Source organism: Callorhinchus milii, unplaced genomic scaffold (genome assembly GCF_018977255.1).
Source record: "Callorhinchus milii isolate IMCB2004 unplaced genomic scaffold, IMCB_Cmil_1.0 Scaffold3, whole genome shotgun sequence".
Taxonomy (NCBI): domain Eukaryota; kingdom Metazoa; phylum Chordata; class Chondrichthyes; order Chimaeriformes; family Callorhinchidae; genus Callorhinchus; species Callorhinchus milii.
In genome coordinates, this window is record NW_024704744.1 from 88,221,950 (window position 1) to 88,244,097 (window position 22,148).

A 22,148-nucleotide genomic window follows, 5' to 3' on the forward strand; every position below is an offset into this window, starting at 1 on the left:
CAAACTTCACATCAAAGTTTCATTACTTTTCCCAATTGCACGTCTACATTTTCTAAGGCAACTACTGCAAACAATGGCTCCGATTCGCCTCCCCACTAAAAATATATCAATTTGTGTTTTACAGTCACTATAAAGCGAACGTCCCCAAATCGAATTTCTCTTTTCACAAAGGCCCCATTCAAAAGAGCTTTTGACTGAACCAATTCTTACAATAAAGTGCCCAATAAATCCAAAACAGAGCTTATTGGATCTTTCTGATAAAATTTTGTTTCATCTGTTTAAAAACGTGAAATTCTCAACTTCATAGAATCATATAGCACAGAAGGAGGCCATTCGGCCCATCATGTCTGTGTTGGCTCTTTGAAAAGAGCTATCCAATTCAGTACCACTCTCCCGCTTTCTCCCCATAGCCCTGCAAACTTGTCCTCCCCAAACAATTATCTACTTCTCTCTTAAAAGCTGTTATTGAATCGGCTTCCACCAGCCTTTCAGGCAATGCATTTCAAATCCGAACAACTCACTGTGTGAAAAAATTTCTCTTCATCTATTTCCTTTAACAACTATTTTAAATCGGTGTCCTCGAGTTACCGACCCACCCAACAGTGGAAATAGTTTTTCCTTGTTCACTCTATCGAATCCCTTCATAATTTTGAAAACTTCTATTAAGTCTCCTCTTAACCTTCTCTGCTCCAAGGAGAATTATCCTCTTTGCCTCTCGCATCCCTACACATTCTCTCTGCCACTTGCTCGCTCATTCGTTCTCTTTGCCTCTTGCTTGCTCACACATTCACTCTGCAACGTATTCGCTCACGCTATTAACATTTCATTCACTCCGTCTCTCTGCTACACATTCTCGCTACCTCTCACAACAACAACTTGCATTTATATAGCGCCCGGATGGCGTCTCACTCACTTGCTCATTCATTTACTCACACGTTTACTCATTTGAATCCTCACTGTGCAACTCACTCACTGATTCACTCACATACTCTCAGTCTCTCACTCACAATACATTCTCTCTGACTCACATTCCCTCTGACTCACGTTCTTTCTGTGTCTCCCTCACTCACACGTTCTCTCTCCTTGTCTCGCTCACTCACGTGTATTATATATTTTTTTGTTCTCCACTAATTGCATTAGAAGGCACAATTGGCTTATTCATGGAACTCTAAAGAGGTTTTTTTTAAATAGAAATTTTCCCCCAGATCTCTTGACAGTTACTTATTAATTTGACAGCTGCTCCGTGCAGTGACGAGCTGCTCTCCCAGTGTTTCCGATTCACAAAAGTGCCTTCTATTTTGCCTCCTGTATTTTATCGAACCAAAGAGAGAATTTTTTTAATACACATTCCAAAGTTGCAAAGTCAGTCCCCACAGGTTTCCTATTGATCAGGTAAGCATTTCCTGAACATGTTGTACTGTCAGGAGCTAATGGTGATTTTTGTCAAGTGTTTCCTTCTGGGATTTTGAATACAATTAAGGGGTAAGTGTTGGTGAATATTTTCATACCCTTTTGAGGGTCTCTGGGGAGGAACTAGCGAGGGACACCACACATTTCCAGCTGTAGCACGGCTTCCACAAGTAGTTTTAGTTTTGTTTTAAAAAAACACTCCGAGCCTGCAATGAATGGCTGCCATCCAAAACAGCATCCTCATTTGAATGCAAAAATGGAAAATTAATCCCCTCATGCTGTTTCCCGGCCCCAAAATGTTTTTATATTTCACGTCAAATGTGAATTAAGTTGATTATATCCTCGCAGCATTTGGCTTTTTTTTTTTTGCATTTGGATAGGGTTGAAATCTGTTTCCTTCAATATTTCATTTTGTTGAAACAGATCCTTTGTTCCAAGTTTCACATACATTTTCCTCCTCAAATCTCCTTGGAGAATATGCATCGGCTTCTGTTTGTATTTGCCGATTGTTTTTAACTATCGATGCAAATATTTATCCTATCTGCTGTCTTTCAAAGCAAAACAACCTTGCATGCTCCTGTTCTCAGCTTTGCCTGTTAGCAACAAACCAGTTTTTTTTTGGGGGGTGCGAAACGGAATTTAGATTTTATTTTTGGAATGTGTCCGATTCCCATTAATTGGTGAAGACAAAGGTTTAAGTGGAACTGTTGTGGGCTCGAAACACTTTTTTATTTGTGAAAAAACTTGTTGTGCTGTGTTCTGGAGTTACTTCCAGCCTTACTCCTCTCCCACTAACACCAGTTTACCAGATTATAAACCAGTCCATTAGATTCTGAATGTATCTAGGTGACAGATGGGCAGAAGGCTCTCTGATTCCACACTATTTACTTACATTTATGTAGATTGTCACTCGTGGTTCATGAACCTGTGACAAGCACAGGCTGAGCAGCATTGTAAATAAGGCTCGGAATTACATTTATATTGATTCCCTGTTAATCTGGGAGATTTCACTTCTTGCTAATATCCGTATTTTCGAATGTTTTTTAAGTCAAGTGACATTTATATTTATTAAAAGGTGTAGAGTTTATTGTTCAATTGATATAAGCTCCTGTGGTATTCATAGCCATTATGATCCTGAATCCTTTGCAAGTGGGATATTCGCAGGCAACTGAACCTTTTTTTCCAGGTAGCTTTCAGTGTAAGGCTAACTTTCACTGGATTGTACTGTTTTTTAACTTTTTTAAACAAAATGCCTCCTAAAATTATAAAAGCTTTTTTTTTATGCAGGCAGGCAATGGAGGACAGGGACCTTTCTATTGAACAAAATTATTTTAAAGTTGGCACACTTCAGATCAGATGTACAAATTCCATTCAAGTCCTTGTCTCACTGATGGATTATTTCTCCGTCATTTCTATCATTTAAAACCCACGAGTTTAATAATAATTAATTTACCCTGGTGCAATAAATCAAGCAGAAACAATGAAGACAAACCACTTAATTCTGTTAGTATCTTAAAATAGCATTAACACTCCGTTAGTTTACCTCAGTATTAAATAGTCATTTTTTACCCTTCAGTTCCGAACAGTTCTAATAGATTCTTTCCTGCAAATTCACTTGAAAGAAACTAAAAAAAAATCTAAAGTTAATGAACCCATTTGGTTTTCGATTACACAGACAGCATTTCCTGAAATGATCTTATCCAAAAAAATGACATTGATGGCTATTGTTTTGTACAATATTCACTACACATCGTGTATACAGTAATATATGGCACTTTCCAATGCACTATGCAGGATGAGAAATGTATGTTGCATCAAAATTATAATGTCAGGACCTGTGCCATGTGCAACTAAAGTAGAAGTTAAGATACTTGAATAGAACAGTATAATATGTTCTGACGGCTCTGGGGAAATGCGCCGACATTTGCTAACCTTCAATCACGATTTAATATTCTTTGCTTTGTTAATGCTCCCTTTGATGCAGGCATGCTTTCATACATCACCCTCCCCCCACCCCCACCCCCCCCCCCCCAGACCACTGAAGCTGCTCAAAATGTCTAAAGGACTTGTAAAAAGAAGCACTCCTATCTGTAGCTAAAATATTCACCCTCAGCTCTGCAGGCTGCTTGAATGTCTAATTTGGGCTTCGGTTGAGAGTTGCCAAAGTGTAGAGATAAGATTAATCAAACACAAGCAAGCGACAGCTATGGTTAGGACCACTGGCTTTGCATTCCTGGTAACAAAATGTTGTCACAAGACACAAGTGCACTATAGTGATCCCTGAACTGCAGTCTTACCATGCGGGGCCTGGTCAAACCTAGTACATGATGGTTTGAACCTAATAATCTGATCATTTATTTACTGTTAAATCGGTGGCATCCATGCCCCTTTCTTTGTGTTGTGTTTCTGCCAACTGTTCAATCGAGACGTTTTTTAGAAAAGATATATCTGATTTATTGTGCATTTTACTGTTTTGAAAGCAGGAACAATTTTGCTAATTGTGCCTGACGACTGTGTCGCTGTTCAAGACACTCTCCCCTAATGATGTTTATCGCTGACTTGTTAAACACTTGCAGTGCCTAACCTCAATGGAGACATACCTCACATAGTTTCTCTCCTCGCCTTTTATGAAGCTTGGATTTCAGAATGGAATATTGTCAGGCGGCTGAGCCACCGGCGAATGCTTTCCATGTTAACACGGTCTCGACGACTGTGATTTCGTCAAATAGAAAATAAAATGCTTTGTATGGTAGCTCATTAGCACAGGTTAGTCTTCACTCCTCCTTAAAGCATCAACAACTGTGAATGCTTGCGATGCCCTCTTGACACAAGCCTGACCGGAGATCTCGTGGCATGCTCAAAGGGAATGAGAGGTTGTTGTTGGCATAGCAAACTGTATTTGTGACCTCTTAGCACTCCAGACAGCTGTTGAGACCCTGCCTTTAATAGGCAAGGTTAGCAGGGTGCAGGCCTGCTCATGGTGCACTGACCAGAGCTGCTGGCAATGAAGGGGAGAACAAAAGGCTGATGACAGCTCCTGATGTCTGGGCATTTCAGAAGCTGGCTCAAAAGTTCATCATGATAGACTGGATTAGTGCACATTACAGCATATTGCCAAATATGGAAGCAGCATCCTCGCGGCTTCTCTACACATGTGTTATCCATCATGCAACCCATGCAAGCAGCACCTGGAAAGAATGTTTCTCCCGATAGTTATTTTAGCTGCTGTCCTAAATGCAGCTATTGGCATTTAAAGGCCTTGTCTGCTGTCTCTCCCATTAACCCTACTCGTTTCACAGCCACGTTCTAATCATACTCCACGGTTAAGATCAACAGAATTATATCGATAATTAAGAGCTTCTATTGTGTGTTCTTTTCCTTTTGTAAGTTGTGTTCAAAGTCACAAAGCACCCCAGTATGGGATTGCCCTAGATTTTTCTGTGAATATCATTGAATTTACACCAAATTACCCAATAGAGATGTTTTCGATCTTTGAAAAAAAATGATTGAGGTGGGTGGTGGGTGAGGAAGAGGTGTGCTAAAGCAAAATTTCTTGCAACAGAAGAATTAAATTTAAAGTGTTTCAAGTCTATTTTAATTTAAAGCAGGGTGATCATGGTTAAGGAAATTAAGGCAATGCCATTAGGATTAAAGCTAATTAGAATTTTTTTCAAAGGCTGATTAGTGTACAGATACCTGAGTATTTATAAAGTGACATCTTCTGGAGTCTGGTCAAATGAATTGTACAATAGTGTAGTGCAGAGAATTTGACACCAGCTTGGAGCATTCGAAACCTTGGTTCACATGGCATTTTAATCTCTGCAGATGGGAAGGGAGGAGTGGGGGGTGATGGGTGAGAGAGGAGAGAAATTCTGTGACTGTTCCCCTGTTTAAACTAAAAGGGGAAAAAAAAGATGTCTCCAAGGGTCACAAATTATGTTCAGGTTTGACAGATTGTAGCCTTGCTTTACAAGAACAGTAACATCTCATTTGTCACAGTTTGATCAGTAAGTGCGTGAATGCAAGCGGAAGGCTTTCCATCTCTGCACCAATTTAATAGTTCTGAGGCTGTCACCGGGCTTGAGCCACCTGCCCAGGAACTGCAACACTGATCTGTTTTAATTTAATCGGCCGTCAATCGGAATGAAATCATAAATCGTCTCCTTTGATTCCTCTGGCAGGATATTTATTTTTTCCCAGTGTTATTGCAGTATCACAGAGAGAGAGGGAGAGCATCCCTTCTTTTGTAAAGCTCGGCTGCCAGTACTTTAAGCACCCTGAAAAATCAAATGTGCATGACATCGGGACAGCATGCATTTCCATTTGCGTTCCTGTTGTTAGATTTGCCGATAAATGTTTCACAAATTGATGATAAATGCAGATTTGTGGCACAGCGTGAAGCCATGTGAGAGAGAAAAGGGTCAGGAGTAAAAGGGAGTTGTATTTTGTTTCTATTTGTTGGCAAACTTGCACAACAGCCCTTGTTTACTAAACAAAAGTGTCGCTCTGAAGGTTTTCTTTTTACATTGACCACATTTAGGGAAACAAAACCAAAGCTTTAGGGCTTGGCATAATGCAGTATTGACAAACTTAGCCACCGCATGAGATAAGATAAATGCAATCAAAAAAAGAGATTCCCCCCACCCTAAAATGATGAGAATAGTAAATGACAGCAAGTGCCCTGAAGAAGGCTACTGTCTCTTTAAGTGAGTTTACTAAATGCATTTCAGTTTTGAGAGTAAATGGAGTTAGTCTATTGTACATGTTTAATTCTCTATTAGTCCCCAGTGTTTACTGCTATGGCCAAGCTGGGGCACCTGTAAATTGGGTTAAATACAACACATTGTCTAAACATATCACAGTTACAATCATTCACCTCGAATGGTGATAAGAAACCTCTTGTATTATTGAATCTACAATGGGGAGGCTCTGCAGGCGTAGAGATAACAGCTAGTTATTTCTCCTTAAGTAGAAAGAAAAACAGTGGCTTGAGCTTGCTGTTATGACTGTGACATTAATTATAACCCACTGAATTGTTTTATGCTGCTGGAGTGGTTTTGAGATTAAGCTCGCCCTCCTAGCTCCTGTGCATATGGCTCTGATTACAAATATTTGTCATTCAAGAAAACTTTCATTTTCAAGCAGAGATGATGTATTTATTTTTCTCTGTGTAATCTTGCAGTTTTAATTAGTGGCACGCCAAAAAAACAGATTGGAATTATTTCAGCCTAGCAATTAAAATGGAATGCTAAGTGAAAGCTATTTTAGGTCCCCTATAGGGATTTAATGTTAACAATGTGTACTTTTTCTTTGGTGAATCCTTGATAAGCAGGAGGGTTAGACAGCTTTCATTATCATCAGAAGCGCTTCATGGTCATTCTTTAGTGTTTGAAAGGGATATTTGTTAATTGTATACGGTCAATTTTTTTTCCCCAAGCTTTTGAAATATAATTTACAATTTTTAATCTGATTTCAATTTGATTAAATCATTAATTAGCTCCAAGTTAATTTTCTGGAAAATAAACTGGGTAGCAAGGGTTAGCTTTACTAAGTGCACTTGGATGAGGGGCAAGGAGCAGTAAATACAACATCACAATACGCAAACACAAGCATTTTTAAACATGTTCACTGCTAAAGTTGCCACTTGCTGTCACTGTCTCTGCAGTCCCTCGTCCCAGAAAGACGCCAGATGGTATCATTGTGGCAATGAAGATCTAGGATGCAACGAGTGACATTAGGACAGTTAGTGTAGCAATGAAAAGCATTTATCCATTGCAAAAAAACATGCAAATATATTTTGGTTCTGAGTACAAATGGGAGTTACTCAGCCACAGGAGAAGGTTATCTCTCCAACAGTATTACACTGTATTTAGTAAATCCTAGTTCCATTTTATGCCTCGGCAGCTCTTCAAAACTGGTTCTATTAAAATTGATATTTATGATCCATTGTTTTTGCATTACTTCGAATGATGCTAATTGTCCATTCTTCAACAGGACACTTAACTTTAACAATAATAAATTCTATGACTTGATGTGAATAATGCTTTGTCTTAGCCAAATGTCATTAATGGCTTGCGTGCAGGTCAGAAATCTCAAATCTGCAGAAACTCTCTGCCTCCTGATCGCTTCCCGTGCTATATTTGAAGTGTTTAAAACACTGCAGTCTTCCTGTCGAGGGCACTGAATGAAAAATTGTTCAGTTTTAAATTCCTCACCAACACCACTCTTGAAAAGGTTACAGAAGATCTCCCATATTGGATCACACTCTTTGACTATTGCTTAACCGGTCAGCTCTCCGGCAGCACCGCCAAGCCTCTTTTATACTGTAATTAGTTCTTTTAATCTCAGCTTTATGTTTTCCCCCCATGCAGAATCACTCCGGTGTAAATCCCCTAGCTACAAGAAAATCACTCACAAAAGTGAGTGTGGCTGGGTGGGGGGGAACACACAGTATGAGCATAAAAGAAATATTGGCTGTGTCGTGATCTCTTACGAGATGCTATGCAGGTAATGAAAAAAAGCATTTTGAATCCATGTTGAGTTCATAAAGAATCATATTGAAAGATTAACATTCCAAAGGCTATTTCTATGTAAATTCTGAAAGCACTTTTTAAGCAGAAGAGTGACAGTAGAATAAGCTTTGGTTGGATAATCGTTTTGTACAGCTTTTTATCCAATTCACTTCAACTGTAATGGTGTCCATGTCTGCAGATGCTTAAAGTTTATACCTGGCTATCATCCTTCCCCTCCAAAAAAAAAAGAGGCAGTCGTAGAAAACTTGCCATTGCTTGCTTACTAAATGTTCAAGGTTTTCGGGTTCTGTTCTTGTCATTAAATTTGTTGGGTGGGAATTTCAAAATCTTTTACCCTTGGTTCATTGGAATTCAGCTATTGTAGCATGATATGTAGCCGTTGAGCATCGTTCTGTTGGTCCAACCCATTTGCACAATGAGGCTGTCTTATTAATGTAGTAAAATGAGTCAGTATTGATTGGGGAAAGGCACGTTGACACTAATGGCTGTGGTAGTCCACGAGTGAAGTATTAAAAATCCAGAGTTTGCAGGTTAGAACTCCAGGGCTAACCTAACACTTGAATCAATGGTGAAGAGTTCTTGTCATATTCACTCAGAACTACTAGATTAAAAGGTCTAAATTGAAGCCCACTAGTTACTGACTCACATTGGAAATGTGTTTGTGTATATGCAACCTAAACATTCAAATGAAGGGTCTCCTGCTCACCAGATCCAGGGAGTATGAGGTAAAGGGATGGCAAGAGTCGAGGCTTACCAACCTCAGAATGTGCATTGAGTTACTGCTGGAGTTTAACCAAGTAAAGCTGCATGGCTTGCCATTGAGAGCACTGTCTGGCAAGCTTTCTACTGCTTGTCCAGGTAGGACAAGCCTACCTATTGGGGCTTTGGCTTGCAGGGTTAACAGGAGGTGTGTGAGGAAAAATGCCTGCTCCCTACCAGTCTGTCCTCCATGTTCTGCCAGTGAGCCAGAACATCAACAATATCCCAAAGTACCATAAACCCGCCTGGGTCAGGAAGCAGACTGTCGAAACCACCACAGAGAGTTGACTTGACTCGACTGTGACCACTCACCTTGGAGCCAGCTCAGCTCCAGGGAGATCCTGCTTACCTCCCCCTCCCAACTCAAGATAGTCACCAATTAGGCATTTAGTTGGTATTTAATGAGAGTGGTCATTTGTCTGGCTAACGGCATCATGACTAAAATTTGAAACAAATCGATTTAAAGTTTATTTATGGGGATCGGAAGGTTTGATAAAGTCACTTGTTCCAATAATCAAATACAAGTTTAATTGACTAATCTTCTCCTGATTAAAGGTTTGGCTGACATCTTTGTCTTTTTTATTGATATTCGTTCAGTTTCAGAATCGATGGCATAAATTAAAATAATTGCACCCTTCATTGGTTAAAATTGAACCCTTCACACTTTGAGTGTGTGTGTGTGTTTGGGGGTAATCTTTGCCCTGCAACTACCGAGTGTTATTTGAAAATAATACTTCAATTATTTCAAAACCTTTGCTCAAAACCTGTGTTCAAGCCTTGGGATGTTGGCCTGGGCCTCCAGTTCACCCAGTTTCATCCAGTGGAGATGCCAATCAGACACTAGCTACTTGTTAACATGGAGAGGGGAATGTCAATGGGTGGGTGCTCTTCCTAGGTCCTAGCTGTTGACTGAAGAGTAGAAGGTCATTTCTTCCCCACCCCTGTCCTTCCCATCTCAGTCAGGAATAATGCACAATATAAGGTAGATGAGAAAAATGGAAAAGAGGAAATAAAATACATGGGGGTGTATCTGGGTGGGGGTGGGGGGAATGACTAATTTGTACTATTAAGGGAAGTATGGCTCAGTTATTCCCTTCCAGCAGTTGCAGGCAAACTAATGCTCCTATACACTGGAGTGATCTGCGTCTAAATAGTTTTTTTTCATTTAATTCCCAGTGTCGATGATTTATAAATTGAGCCAAATTCTTGTCAGTACAATAGCTGTCTGACTACAGCCACCAGTTTCATTCAGTGCATCAGGTTTAATTTTAAGGGGATCGGTGAAATAGCTGGATTCACATCTAACTTACGAGTTTAAGGTTTTAATGGTTAGAATTTTGTTTCAAAGAAAATAAACTTGCAGATGGTCAGAATCTCTTTGAAGGGAGAGAGCACGAGCAAAGTTAATGGCAAATAAACTCTCTGAACTGCATTCCCCCCCTCCCCCACACCTTTCTTCTGCTCTGGGGCGGGAACATTTTGCTTTTACAAGCAGAAATGAAGTGATAGTATGAGCTCATTTACTGCAAGTGAATTTGGCAGTGTTATCTAGAGAAGGGAAAGTGGCTCAAAAGATGAATGCAATTGGTGTGACAGAAGTCTTTATTAGCCTAGGCAGTAATGTAACATGTGTACACAGGGAAAAGTGGAGAAGGGTGACAGATAACCAATGGATTCAAGGAAAACTACATCAGTAATCATGCTTTATGTACTTCTAAGTCTAGCATGAAATTGGGTTTTAGTTAGTCTTTAATAAGAGGGAGTCAGTTGGAAGGTTTCAGACCTCAGTAGGTGGAAGATCATGTTTCAACGGGGGTGAGTTGCAAACCAGTAGAAATAGAGTGCTTTGTTTAACATTCCCCCCATCCTAGCAAACATTTATGTTAGTAGTACAGTATTTGGGGAATCTTGAAATTTTGATGTATAAAATAATATTATTTTTCTTGTCTGATGCTGCAGTTATATAATGCACCTTTGGTGTTGACTTGTTTTAGTAATAATATTGATCCTCGCATTTGTACTCCACCACTCCCAAGTTCTGCTCATGCAAGTAGGCAATGCATCAGCTCCCTGCTTGCAACATCGCTCAAATAGTGGCACAAAGGCACCAGCCAGTATGATAGCAGAACATCAGAAGTTCTTCAAGTTGCAAATTGAAACATACCTGTGATGTAGTGGACATGGTGGCTGTTTGTGGGACATTGCTGTGTGCAAATGGATTGCCATGTTTGCCTACAAATACACAGTCCCTCCGCTTCACAGTATAACCTGTGAAGCACTTTGAGACGTCCTCCCAATATGAAAGATGCTATACCAAATGCAAGGCTAATTATTTATTTAAAGCGAAGCCATGATTCTATCAGAATTAGAATAGAAAAAACGATGTGACAGGGCGGGGTCAGGTATGTGCCAGTTCCTCACAGGATTCCTTCATAAGTATTACCAGATGGGACTCCTCCCCATTATCCAACAGTGAGTCAAGACAACTTGCAATAGCTTCACTCTGAACACAGTGTCAGAGTGGAGTTCCTGTGAAGCAGCGCAATGTACTTGTAGTAGTCTCCATATTAAGAAATCTCATCAATTGTCTAATATTGCCCACAAATTATACAGTCAATTCACTTTTACAGTATATTCTGTGAAGTGCTTTGAGACGTTTCGAAGATGTGATAAGGTGCTATATCAAATTCAAGGATTATTATTCGATCCTCTTCTTCCCCACCCAAAAGCTTTTTTTTAAAAAAGCAGCTCTAATCTCAAATTCTTTAATACGTGTTTTCTGTCCTGAACTAACAGCAAACAGTAGATTTACGTTTACTCATTTTTATCCTTGTGTTCTTAAATTTTCTTTACAGATTACTTCCCAGCCTGTAACACCATCAAATTAATATTCTGTGAAATTAGAAAGCAACATTTAAAAACTACAATGTGAATCAAGTACAGAACATAAGCAGAATGTTTTAATAGCCGTGCCTTCAATGATAGATCCAGGATATTTTATTGCCCAAAGTAAATTGTTGGCTTTACCATTTCATTATGGCTTTCAATATAGTACACAGTCTAAATCAGAAACATTTCAGCACTCATTACTCTGTACTTTGTCCAAATTCCATTTACTATGAAACAGACCTGTATCCTACACTGAGCATCTTCAAATGGGTTGCACCATGTTGAGGAAAACAGGGAAAAGGCAGGGAGGTGGAAGGACAACAACAATAACTTGCATTTAATAGCCTCCCTCCCATAGGGTAGTTTCCCAGAGCACTTGACAGTGGTGGAGCACAATGCCGAGAAACAACCTTGTCTTTTAAAGGGCTGAGAGTGGGAACAAAATACTATTTATCTTGTGGATGAGAGCCACTTTATGTAAGACAAATTTTATATATATATATGCATATATATGCTTTGATTGTGGATGCATACATCTGTTGCCTTATAATTCTGCATGCAGCAAATTCACCAGTTAGTCTACTTTTTGGGGCTGTGAATGGCAAGACTCCTGTTGTGTCCATTCAACCATGAATTACAGTAGGTGTCTTGTGGGATTCCAAGTTGCCCATGAAATTTAAAACGCAACTTGTAACAATTTTACTATCATCCCTATGTATCCTGTAAAATGGATACGTTAAAATCTAGCAAGGACCAGGTTTCACACCTTCAGTGTCAGTTAAAGGGGCTATATGAGCATTAAATCAAAGATGCAGAAGAGCTGTCTTTTAATCCATACTAGAATTTATGGGTCTTATTGTTAATTTAATCTTGTCATACTTTGCAGTAAGACTTGATAGCAATGAAGTGTATTTATGAAGCTGTATTGACAGAGAACCAGAGGGGTTTGTCTTGCTTAAAAAAANTTAGGACACAAATAATTCTGTGCTATCTATCTTAAATTTTCCATGCATGGAAGAAATAACACAGGAACAAGGGTAAGCCATTCAGCCCATCATACCCGTTCCACTAGTTTATTAGATCAGGACAGATCTTTTAATCCCATTTCCCGCCTTTTCTCCATACATCTTAATAACCTTACTTCCAAGTGTGTATATGTGTAGCATTATGGTAGCAAATTAATTGTTTGACAGGGAGTGCTTTCTTCCATGGTAAATAATATTTATTTTTACGATTTGTTTCCAAAATACCTGCAGTGTGAATCGCCTCTTTACATTTTATCAATTTTACAGTTGAGAATTTCCAGGGTGCAGCCAGTAATATTTATACCATGTTGCTTCTGTGTTTAAGTCCAACACAGGATTTATATTTATTGCATGTAAGCAGTAGGTTTCAGGTCCAGTTCATCATGCATTGTATAGTAGAGTACAACAAGATCCAATGGCCATAAAATATTTTGCCCACAAAATGTAGCCAATTCACTTTATATTATGTGATGTCACTTTGAGACATCACAAATATATAAGGCACTATATCAAATGCAAAGATTATTATTAATGCATCATCATTGTCATGAATCAGCCTTCATATTTCAACCACAGTCACTTCTCCATGTTAATCTTATTAACATTGTTAACAATAAGAGGTCAAAAATGTTAGGAATTAATTATATTTACTATTGCGGGACATTGCTATGCACAAACTAGCTGCCACATTATAATAATAATCCTTGCATTTGATATAACATGTCTTCAAGATGTCTCAAAGCGCTTCACAGAATTTATTTTAAAGTGAATTGACTATATTTTGTGGGCATTTGTCTACAAAATACATTCACCACACTTTAAAATAAATGTCTTTTTTTGAACCACTTTGAGATATCCTCCCGATGTGGAATACTGTATATCAGAAGCAAGGATTCTTATTTAAAAAGAAATGCTTAGGATAATATTATAAAAGGTGCTTATTATAAGGTGATTATCACCAAACATAGTTTAATTTCCCTAAACAATTTAGTATGTAAGAACTTGTTTTAAATTTCACTCGCTCCACATTTTTGCTTGAATTATTTTTTCCGCTCTCGCAGTGTTCTCTTGCTGGTGTTAAGATCCCTTTGCCCTTCTACAAGCTATTTTATTGCGAGCAGCATTAAAGCTGAGCCCAGTATTATCCCCACCAAAGCTTCCAGTATGAGTCTCTGATCATAAGCGAGAACCCTGGCTGATTTTCCGCTCCCTATAACACAGGGATACTGGGTACAATTGAAGTACAATAATAGTATTCCCAGTGGCTGCCTTGGCTGAGTCAACTAACAGGTGCAGATTTGGATTCCAGCTTGTGACCCTCTCCTGTGTAAGGCCTAGTTCTCAGAAGTCACTTTCCCCCTCCTCACATTGTATCTGAACACTGTCCCCAGCTTTCAGCCATTCTCCCCCCACTCTGTGGGTCTCCTTCCTTGAATCCCTAGGCCCCACTCCCAACCTTTAAAGCCTACCTTAAAATAGTTTGTTTTGGCAGTGCTTTTGGTCAACTTTCTACCTTCACCGTCGAGCCCCCACCCCCTCCCCTTAGCTTGCCCCACTCCAGCTCAGGCCTGCAGTTGGCTCTGTGAAGTGTTTTGAAATGTTCTGCTGATGTGATAGGCACTATATGAATGTAAAATTATTGTTGTTGTTCTGTGGCATCTTCTGACATTGAAATGCCCTGGCTTACTCAGCCTCAGTATATTCTCCTGTACATCATTTATTATTACTATCTGTTTAAAATCACCCGCCATACCAACTCCTGGGATTTTATTTTACCATTTGAAAGTCTGTCAAGTGTGTCTGGAAAATACTCTGTATGTAATTTTTGCATTGCATTTCAAGCAAAGAGAGAAAAATAAAATCTCACATTAACTTAACCGTTTGCCCTGATGACAAATAGAAACGTTACAATGAAGAAAGAGAGAGAGAAAGATTTTCTTGTATTGTTTTACATTGGAGGGGATGGGGAGGCATGACTGGAACAGGAATACTTCCACTAGGGCAAAGGGTTAGATCATTGCTTTTAAAAACCATATGTATTGGAATAAGTAGGTCAGTGCAGTCAAAGCATTAAATCACCTCTTTAGTACAGTAGATTTAACACAGACTTATTCAAATGATCGTCAGTCTGCTCAAGTTGTACACAAAGCTGAATTTACTTCGTAGCTGAAATGATATTATCATAAGCCTCAGCAGGTTAGTGACAACTGAAGTTGTAGTTTGGAGATGTTACATAGGCTGACAGATCTACATAAACGTAGAAGCTTTAGGGGGGAAAATGGACATACAAGGCTGCTGTAGCCAAACTACAGCTTTTAGCTCTGCTCCGTCCTCCCAACGTGAAAGGCGCTATACAAATGTCATTTTGTTATTGTTGTAGTACAGTATTAGTAATACAGTCACTATAAATAAAGGCATATAACTACAGCTCTGCTCCCACCCTCTGGAACTCCATCCCGCAGTCCCTCTGTCTCGCCCCCTCCCTCGCCACCTTCAAGACCCTCCTCTTCGACCGTGCTTTCGATCTCCCTGCTTCCCCCTCCACCCTCACCCACACCGACCCTCAGCTCGGGTCCATAACTCTGTCTGTCCAGCACCTTGGGACGTCCTCCCGACGTGAAAGTCGCTATATAAATGTAATTTTGTTGTTGTTGTTGTAGTACAGTATTAGTAATACGATCTCATTATGAATAAAGGAATATAAATCATTCGAGCACAAGGCTTAGAACAGATGTAGATACTTTGTGTGGGATAAGATATCACCTAATGGTAAAGCAATGGTATTAAAAGGGCCAAAACCTCATTCCGTCCTGTTGATTTGGCTTGTAAATTGTTTATCTATGCGTCTCGCAGTGTACTAAATTACCAAATGATTTGTCAAACTGAACGCTTGCCTACATGTATAAAATAATCCTAGGATAGTGACAGCATGTTAACTCCTCGCTTTGTGTTTTCCATTATAAATAAATTACTTATTGTTCTACTAGTCCAAGTAATTTCACTAAGCAGTTTTTTTGGACATAAGTAATTTATGTTACACACTCCTCTTTGATATTTATAGATAACTTGGTTTCAAGTGCAGCTGAGCATTAGGGACGTCTTGCTTGAACTTAGAGCAAACACCGCATTTAATATTGTTGTGCATTAAAAAACAGCATTGAAATAAAATCTTACCAGTGAAAAATAGGCAATAATAAACTGCGGTCAGTTAATCTCATATACTGTACTATAGAAATAAAGTAAGTCTGTATTACAGTGCTGTGGACTGAAACGGTACCATTTATTCAGAATAATATTCTCCCAGCAAAAGTTCAGGCACTATAGCAGATATTGTACTTTTGATTCATTAGGTCAGCGTGGCAACCTTGCAGGAAGGATAAAACAATAGACTCCGAAGCCCAAATGTGAATAAAGTTCAGTAACCTGGCCTGTTATTTTGGGGAGGAGGGAGGAAGGAAAGAAGATTAGGAGTGAACCTGTGGAAATCAGCCCCACCTGCATAAAGTGAGCGGAATTGAGAGTTGAATGGGATAAGTTTGGGGATTCAGACCAGCATAAGGAAGGAAAGAGTTATTGTGACCAATATGAACAGTAGGTCAATATGAATTGGTGTGGCTCAGTGCAGCAAGACTGTTATTAAGGTGCTTGATGTGGCTCAGTTCACAGCACCGTTATTGGGGTTCTGTAGGCTGGCTTGCTGTACAGTCTCGTCCTGACATGCATAATGAGACTCTACTTCTCAGGTTTACAGTCTTAGACAAAATAAAACGCTAATTGAGCCATTCCGTTACCAAGTCTGTCCTGTGGAACACTGAAAAGGTCCCTTCCAAGCAAGTCAGGAAAGAAAAGCTAGGTGCTGTTGTTAGTTTTTNACTTCATAGTACAATGTTTGCCTTGGAGCTTGAGTGTGAAAGTCTTGGCACATACAGTATCATATGCATTAACCTACTAGCTGGGTAATTGCCTTTTGTTTTCAGCTTAGTAAAAGGTTTGCTTTCTCCTGTGCCTCTCCAAATTGATACAAGTGCGCAGAGACACAAATAATCAGGTTATTAATGTGCACAGCTTTGTGGTGCTTTCCTCTTGCTCTGAGTGTCTGCCAGGATAACAAAAGACTTGTACGTGTTGCATTCGGGCACGTTTCCACCACACCGAATCGCCAGTCTATGAGGTCTCATTCGGGTTAATGCAACAGCAGTCAGGCATCTGTGATGAAGCTGTATCCCTGTTCCTGCCAAAGTAATTTCTGAGCAAAAATAAAAGGTTCAAGGCTTGTCAGCATTAGCAGCTAGATAGCTGCTTAGACCTAATGAGAAATTGGACATTGCTCGACTCTGAGCTATCTTGCCAGAGTCATTTTTCCTGCTTGCCTTTTGTCGGAACGACAGAAAGAGATGTTGTTCAATTAAAACCTCTGACCTGTTGTGGGCTCTCCGAGGCAGCCCCATTTCATGCTGGCGATGTGAGTGATTGGCAAAATTGAGACAGTTTTGAAGCAGGCAATATTTTTCAATGTAGCTGTTATGTTCCCAGCAACAGCAACAACCACCCAAAAAGACATCAGTGACACTTCCTGTTAGCCTGTTTCCGTAGTGACACAGATTCCCAGGAGAAATTTTGTATAATTAAATTAGGCTTCTTTTGATGTCAATAAATTAAAAGGATAGATTGTCCTTTAGGCAGTGATCTCATTTAGGCTTGCTGAAACCACACTATTATGTTGTTTTTTCCTCCCAAACCAAGCATGCAGCACTGTAAATAAATAAGACTTAAAATATCTTGTTTTATTCCAAATGGGCATTTATTAGCACAAAAGTTGGTATTTTGATTTGAAAGAAATTGTTGTTTGAAGAGGCTATGTAATTAAAACAAAATGTATTAAAATTCAGGTTAAGATAGAAAATGTTTTTAACAACCTGATTCTTCCTTTCACATGATCGAATAACCTAAAGACTGTATATGCTGTGCCCTTTCCATCAATTTACTTCTTTTGGAATCTTTTTAAACTGTGTCAAATAAATGAAGGCCATAGTTTAATTTTGAAGTGCAGCCAACGAGAGAATCCCCACTTCAATGCACTCTTACTATTTTACTAGGGTAATATATTTGTGGGTCGTAATAACAGGATATGTATAAGCGCGTATTCTTTTGTAGCAGTGAGAGAGAGAGGTACTCTGTAGAACTTGGTAAATGATTGATCAATATTTTGTATTAAATGCAATGGGAACTCAATGTATTAAGTTGTATCCAGTGGAAATGTGCTAGACTCAGGCAAGTTATGTATGTTATTTTTCTACTGCAATTTTCATCTTAAATTGTTTTTAGTTATGTCTCTTATTGCTGGTCTTGTACACTTTAAAATCTTCAGTTTTGCTCTAATAAATTTACTCTGTAGCCAAATGCTTAAGTAGTTCTTGATGAAATGAACAAGTAAATGGTTCTATAAAATCAGTTTCTGAATTTCAAACTGATGCCAATCCTAGCAGTCTTTAAAGAAAAGTAATGCAATGTTAATTCAAGTCATCCATCATTGTGAGCCGTCGACTTTGTAATGAGGTTTTGTGTGTGCTTTTTTCCCCGCTGTATTTTGAAGTTGCTTTCCTTGTTCTTTTCAGGTGTGCGTTTAGATCGAGTACGTGGAGGGCGGCAGAAGTACAAGCGCAGGATAGATGCAGAGAATAGCCCTTACTTGAACCCTCAGCTGGTTCAACCAGCCAAAAAGCCATGTAAGGACAAATAATTAATTTGTATTGTATTATATGGCAGATTCATTAGCATACAAAGCTTCTGCACATCAATTTACAATCCAGTGGAACACTGGCATGCCTTATCTATTTCAATGTATTAACACACACACACACACAACCAGTTATAGAGTTTGCAAACAGATGGGACAGATCTTACAGCAAAGCTAATTCAGTCTCCATTTTAGAAATCGCTGATTTGTTTTCCATCAAGGATAACATGGAGTACGCAGTGAAAAGTAATATACAACTATGTAAAGTAATTTGAATAGTCCCCAAATTTTCTCTGCTCTTTCCAAACTATCCAGAAACCAGCTGTTATCATTGTATTTTATTAATCTGCCCTAAACCAGCTACAGGTTCCCTATGATAAACAAAGCCTTTATTTAATGTTGGTGGGTTCCCAAAGATCGATCCATGGCTGAAATTATGAACTTGACTTTTCTTACGCCCTTAAAAATGAGGATTAAGCCATGATACTGACAATTTGTATGTTTTCTCTGAGCTTCTGAACTAACCATAGTGTTTAACTTAAAACATTAGAATGAAGATTACAAATCTTTTCTCCCACACCCTCTCCAAACCCCTGTAAGTTGGACATTGCCTTTATAAATCTTTAAGCTTTCTTGATGAGACCTTGCTATCAAGTGCGTACCATTAAAGTTAGGTGCTATCCCAAGGTCCTTTAAGCTTTTATTTGATTTATCAAAAAAAATTGAATGAGTTGGTTAGAAATAAATATGCAAATCTTTAAGCAAAGGTTGCGCAACAAAACTGATTAAATAACCAGATTATTTCTCAAATTGGCTGCATTTATTTTTATTGGCGACCAGTTTGAAATTCTGCTTATTATGGAGGCGCACATTAATAATTCTTTTGACTATAAGAAATGTACTATAATTTTAATGCAATGCCTTTATGTGTGCCTTTTATAGCACAGTTGTGCATAAGGATGGACAAGACAGTTACTGTTTGTATTTTCCAGCATATTCCCTCTATTAAATAATAAATAATTAAGTATAGCTGAAAGCACTTCATGGAATTTCAAATGTTAATCAAACCACAGCTTGCATTTTTACAAGGGAGACCACTGTGTGTAATATACTGTATTGATGAAACATTTCACTCACATTTACATTTCAGTAAATGACATTATATTAGGATTTTGCAATGTCTGTCAAGAGTACAATTTTTAATATAGATATCTGAATAACAGAGAACATTTTTGGTACTCTTAATGTAGCTCCAGTGTCACACCCTTCTATTTCTTTTAAGGTCCTTGTGCAGTTGGAATGACAATCTTTTTGATCACAAGAATGTGCAATCATTTGAATGTATTGTGTGCCTTTATGTATGCCTCTTGGAGCTTTTAATTTATCTTAACATTTATTCCATTTTAAAAGTACTAAATAGAAGGTCTACTTTGCATCTCGTGCAGTTCGTCTGTCAGGAGCACCACTGGAAATACACAATAATGTAATATTGTAAACCCTAAGGAAACGATTCTAGGTTAATAAAAGTGAGACACTATGCATTCACCTTTTGCTTTGCTGGAGGTGACACTATCTTAAGTTGAGTCTTTGTAACAAAATATCTATACATTTCCTAGCTTTTATAAAAAGAATCATTTCTGATAGGGATGGAATGGAAATTTATGGAGATGGAAATGAAATGAAAGCTTTTTTTTTCCCCTGACTGTATGCTGAAGGGATTTTCTTTCCTGACCAAACATAGATATTGCAAATACAAGGCAGACTCCATCCTTTGTGGTTTCCTGTGACATAACTCTTTATAAATCCGGAACAATTGCCCCATCTTGTAATAATCCAGACTTACAATGAAACATTATCAGTTTGTCAGCCTGTTTGACTAACCATCTCAAAGAGCTCTAAATTCCAGAAATTTGGGCACATGAAACGTTACAAGTCGAATTTGGTCTGAGGTTTGTGACAAAAATATTTCAGCAATGCGCACAAAAACAAGAATCATTTTTGATCTGTTTAAAGGGTTAAAGATTAACAAGTGTAAAGGTCACTCGAGGCCTTTTCTAAAAGATTTTATCTCTGAATTTTAATTTCCATTCCTTTGCAATCCAAGCACTTTTTTTTTCCCCCCCTGGTAGCTCAGAGCATCAGTAGTGTTAGTAACAGGGCAGTGTTGGCAAGTGCCATTTGTTTCGGACAGTCTTACCACTTGCAAATCATTACTCATTATCTGAGAGCTGTTGTGTTAATTTTCTGCAGTTCATCTAATTAGCAGTTTTTTTTGAGAAACATTTATAAAATGCGTGGTCAATTTTCGACTTGTGTCAGACAAGTGTCAGGAAGCACAGAATCCCTTGTATGTTGGATGTAGCCTCAGAGATTTTCTAGGTCCTGATTGATTATTTGTGCATAACAAAGCCATTCTGATGAAAATTGGGTCGTATTGATTCTAATTAAGGCAACATTAAATAAGATTTACCAAGAGATACTGCTTGCAGCTACTCAATTCCCTGACTGATGAGGCTGTCTAAACTCATTCAAACGTTTCTTGCTTTCCCTTGCCCGGGCCTTCCATTCCAGTCAACAAGATTGTCTCGCATCTGCTTGTGGCTGAGCCGGAGAAGATCTACGCCATGCCTGATCCCACTGTCCCTGACAGTGACATCAAAGCCCTCACTACATTGTGCGACCTGGCGGACCGAGAGCTGGTGGTCATCATTGGATGGGCAAAGCATATTCCAGGTAAAGAAAATCACCCAACAAACTGCCACCCATTGCCGATTGCAGCTGTAAAGTAAGAACAATGTTTCTTTTGCCATTTAAGAATTTCTCAGCTGCCTTGTTATTCCAGTGAATGAATAGTCAACACTGTTCCCTGATTGACTGACAAAATCATAACCCGTTTGCAACTTTACCAGTGTGTTAGTGCTCAGAATGGAATCCATTTGGTTTCCAATTTGCCAACCATGATATGTAAGACTACTAAACAGTCAAGGGGGAAACAATTCACTCCTTCTGTATCTTTGAAGAGAAGAAGGTTGGAACTCTTTGGAGGAAAGATACATTCTGTGTCCCATTACAAGAAAACATGTATCACTCACCTCTGCCTTTGCCCTAGCTCTGAATCTGCTTCACATAAAATGTAGTATAGTAACATAGCTGAGGCTGCCGGGTATCCAAATATTTGTGTGTAAACTCATAGCAACAATGACTTTCCTTCCAAAGCTCTGAAGTTTGATGGTAAAATAGTGGACACAAGGTTTCTCTCCATGTTATAAAGGGTAATGCGTTCTTTCATTAATTTTATTTGTTACTTGCAATCTATTCCCTAATACCAATAAAAGACAATCTTTTTGCAGCAACAACATTGAATTGTATTTATGTAGCGCTTTTCGTGTTGGGAGAATGTTCCAGAGCACTGGAAATTTGAGGGTTTGTAGGTTTCTGTACTGAGATATTTACATGATATTCAGCTATCCCTCTAGTCCTGGCACATTTGGTATGTAACTAGTAATCTTCTTGCATTAAGGGCACTAGATAAATGCAAGTTGTTGTTTTTGTATTGTGAAAACCTCATAGGGAGCTGGCAGAGCATTTTAGTCAAAGTAGCACAACAGTGTTTGTCCCATGAACATCATGTTTTTTTTCTCGAGAAACATGGGATTATATCCAGTCCAAACAGATAGAATTAAACTATCATCTTAGTGGCACTTGAACTGCTTGGTTAGTTGTAGAGTGAACGCAGCACAAACCACTCTCCCTCATCAACTTGCTAGTTTAAAATATCGGTGAACCAACTCAAAA

General features: G+C 38.7%; 1 protein-coding gene across 4 annotated transcripts in view; it reads left to right on the forward strand.

Annotated features, from left to right (window-relative positions):
- The window catches only part of esrrga (estrogen-related receptor gamma a), a 183,771-nt gene that overhangs the window by 133,036 nt on the left and 28,587 nt on the right, over positions 1–22,148 (forward strand). For all 4 annotated transcript variants that reach the window (XM_007904500.1, XM_042333298.1, XM_007904499.2 and 1 more), the window contains 2 exons: positions 18,232–18,342; positions 20,925–21,086. In XM_007904500.1, the coding sequence (XP_007902691.1) occupies positions 18,232–18,342; positions 20,925–21,086 (273 nt within the window). The remainder of the gene's footprint in view (positions 1–18,231; positions 18,343–20,924; positions 21,087–22,148) is intronic.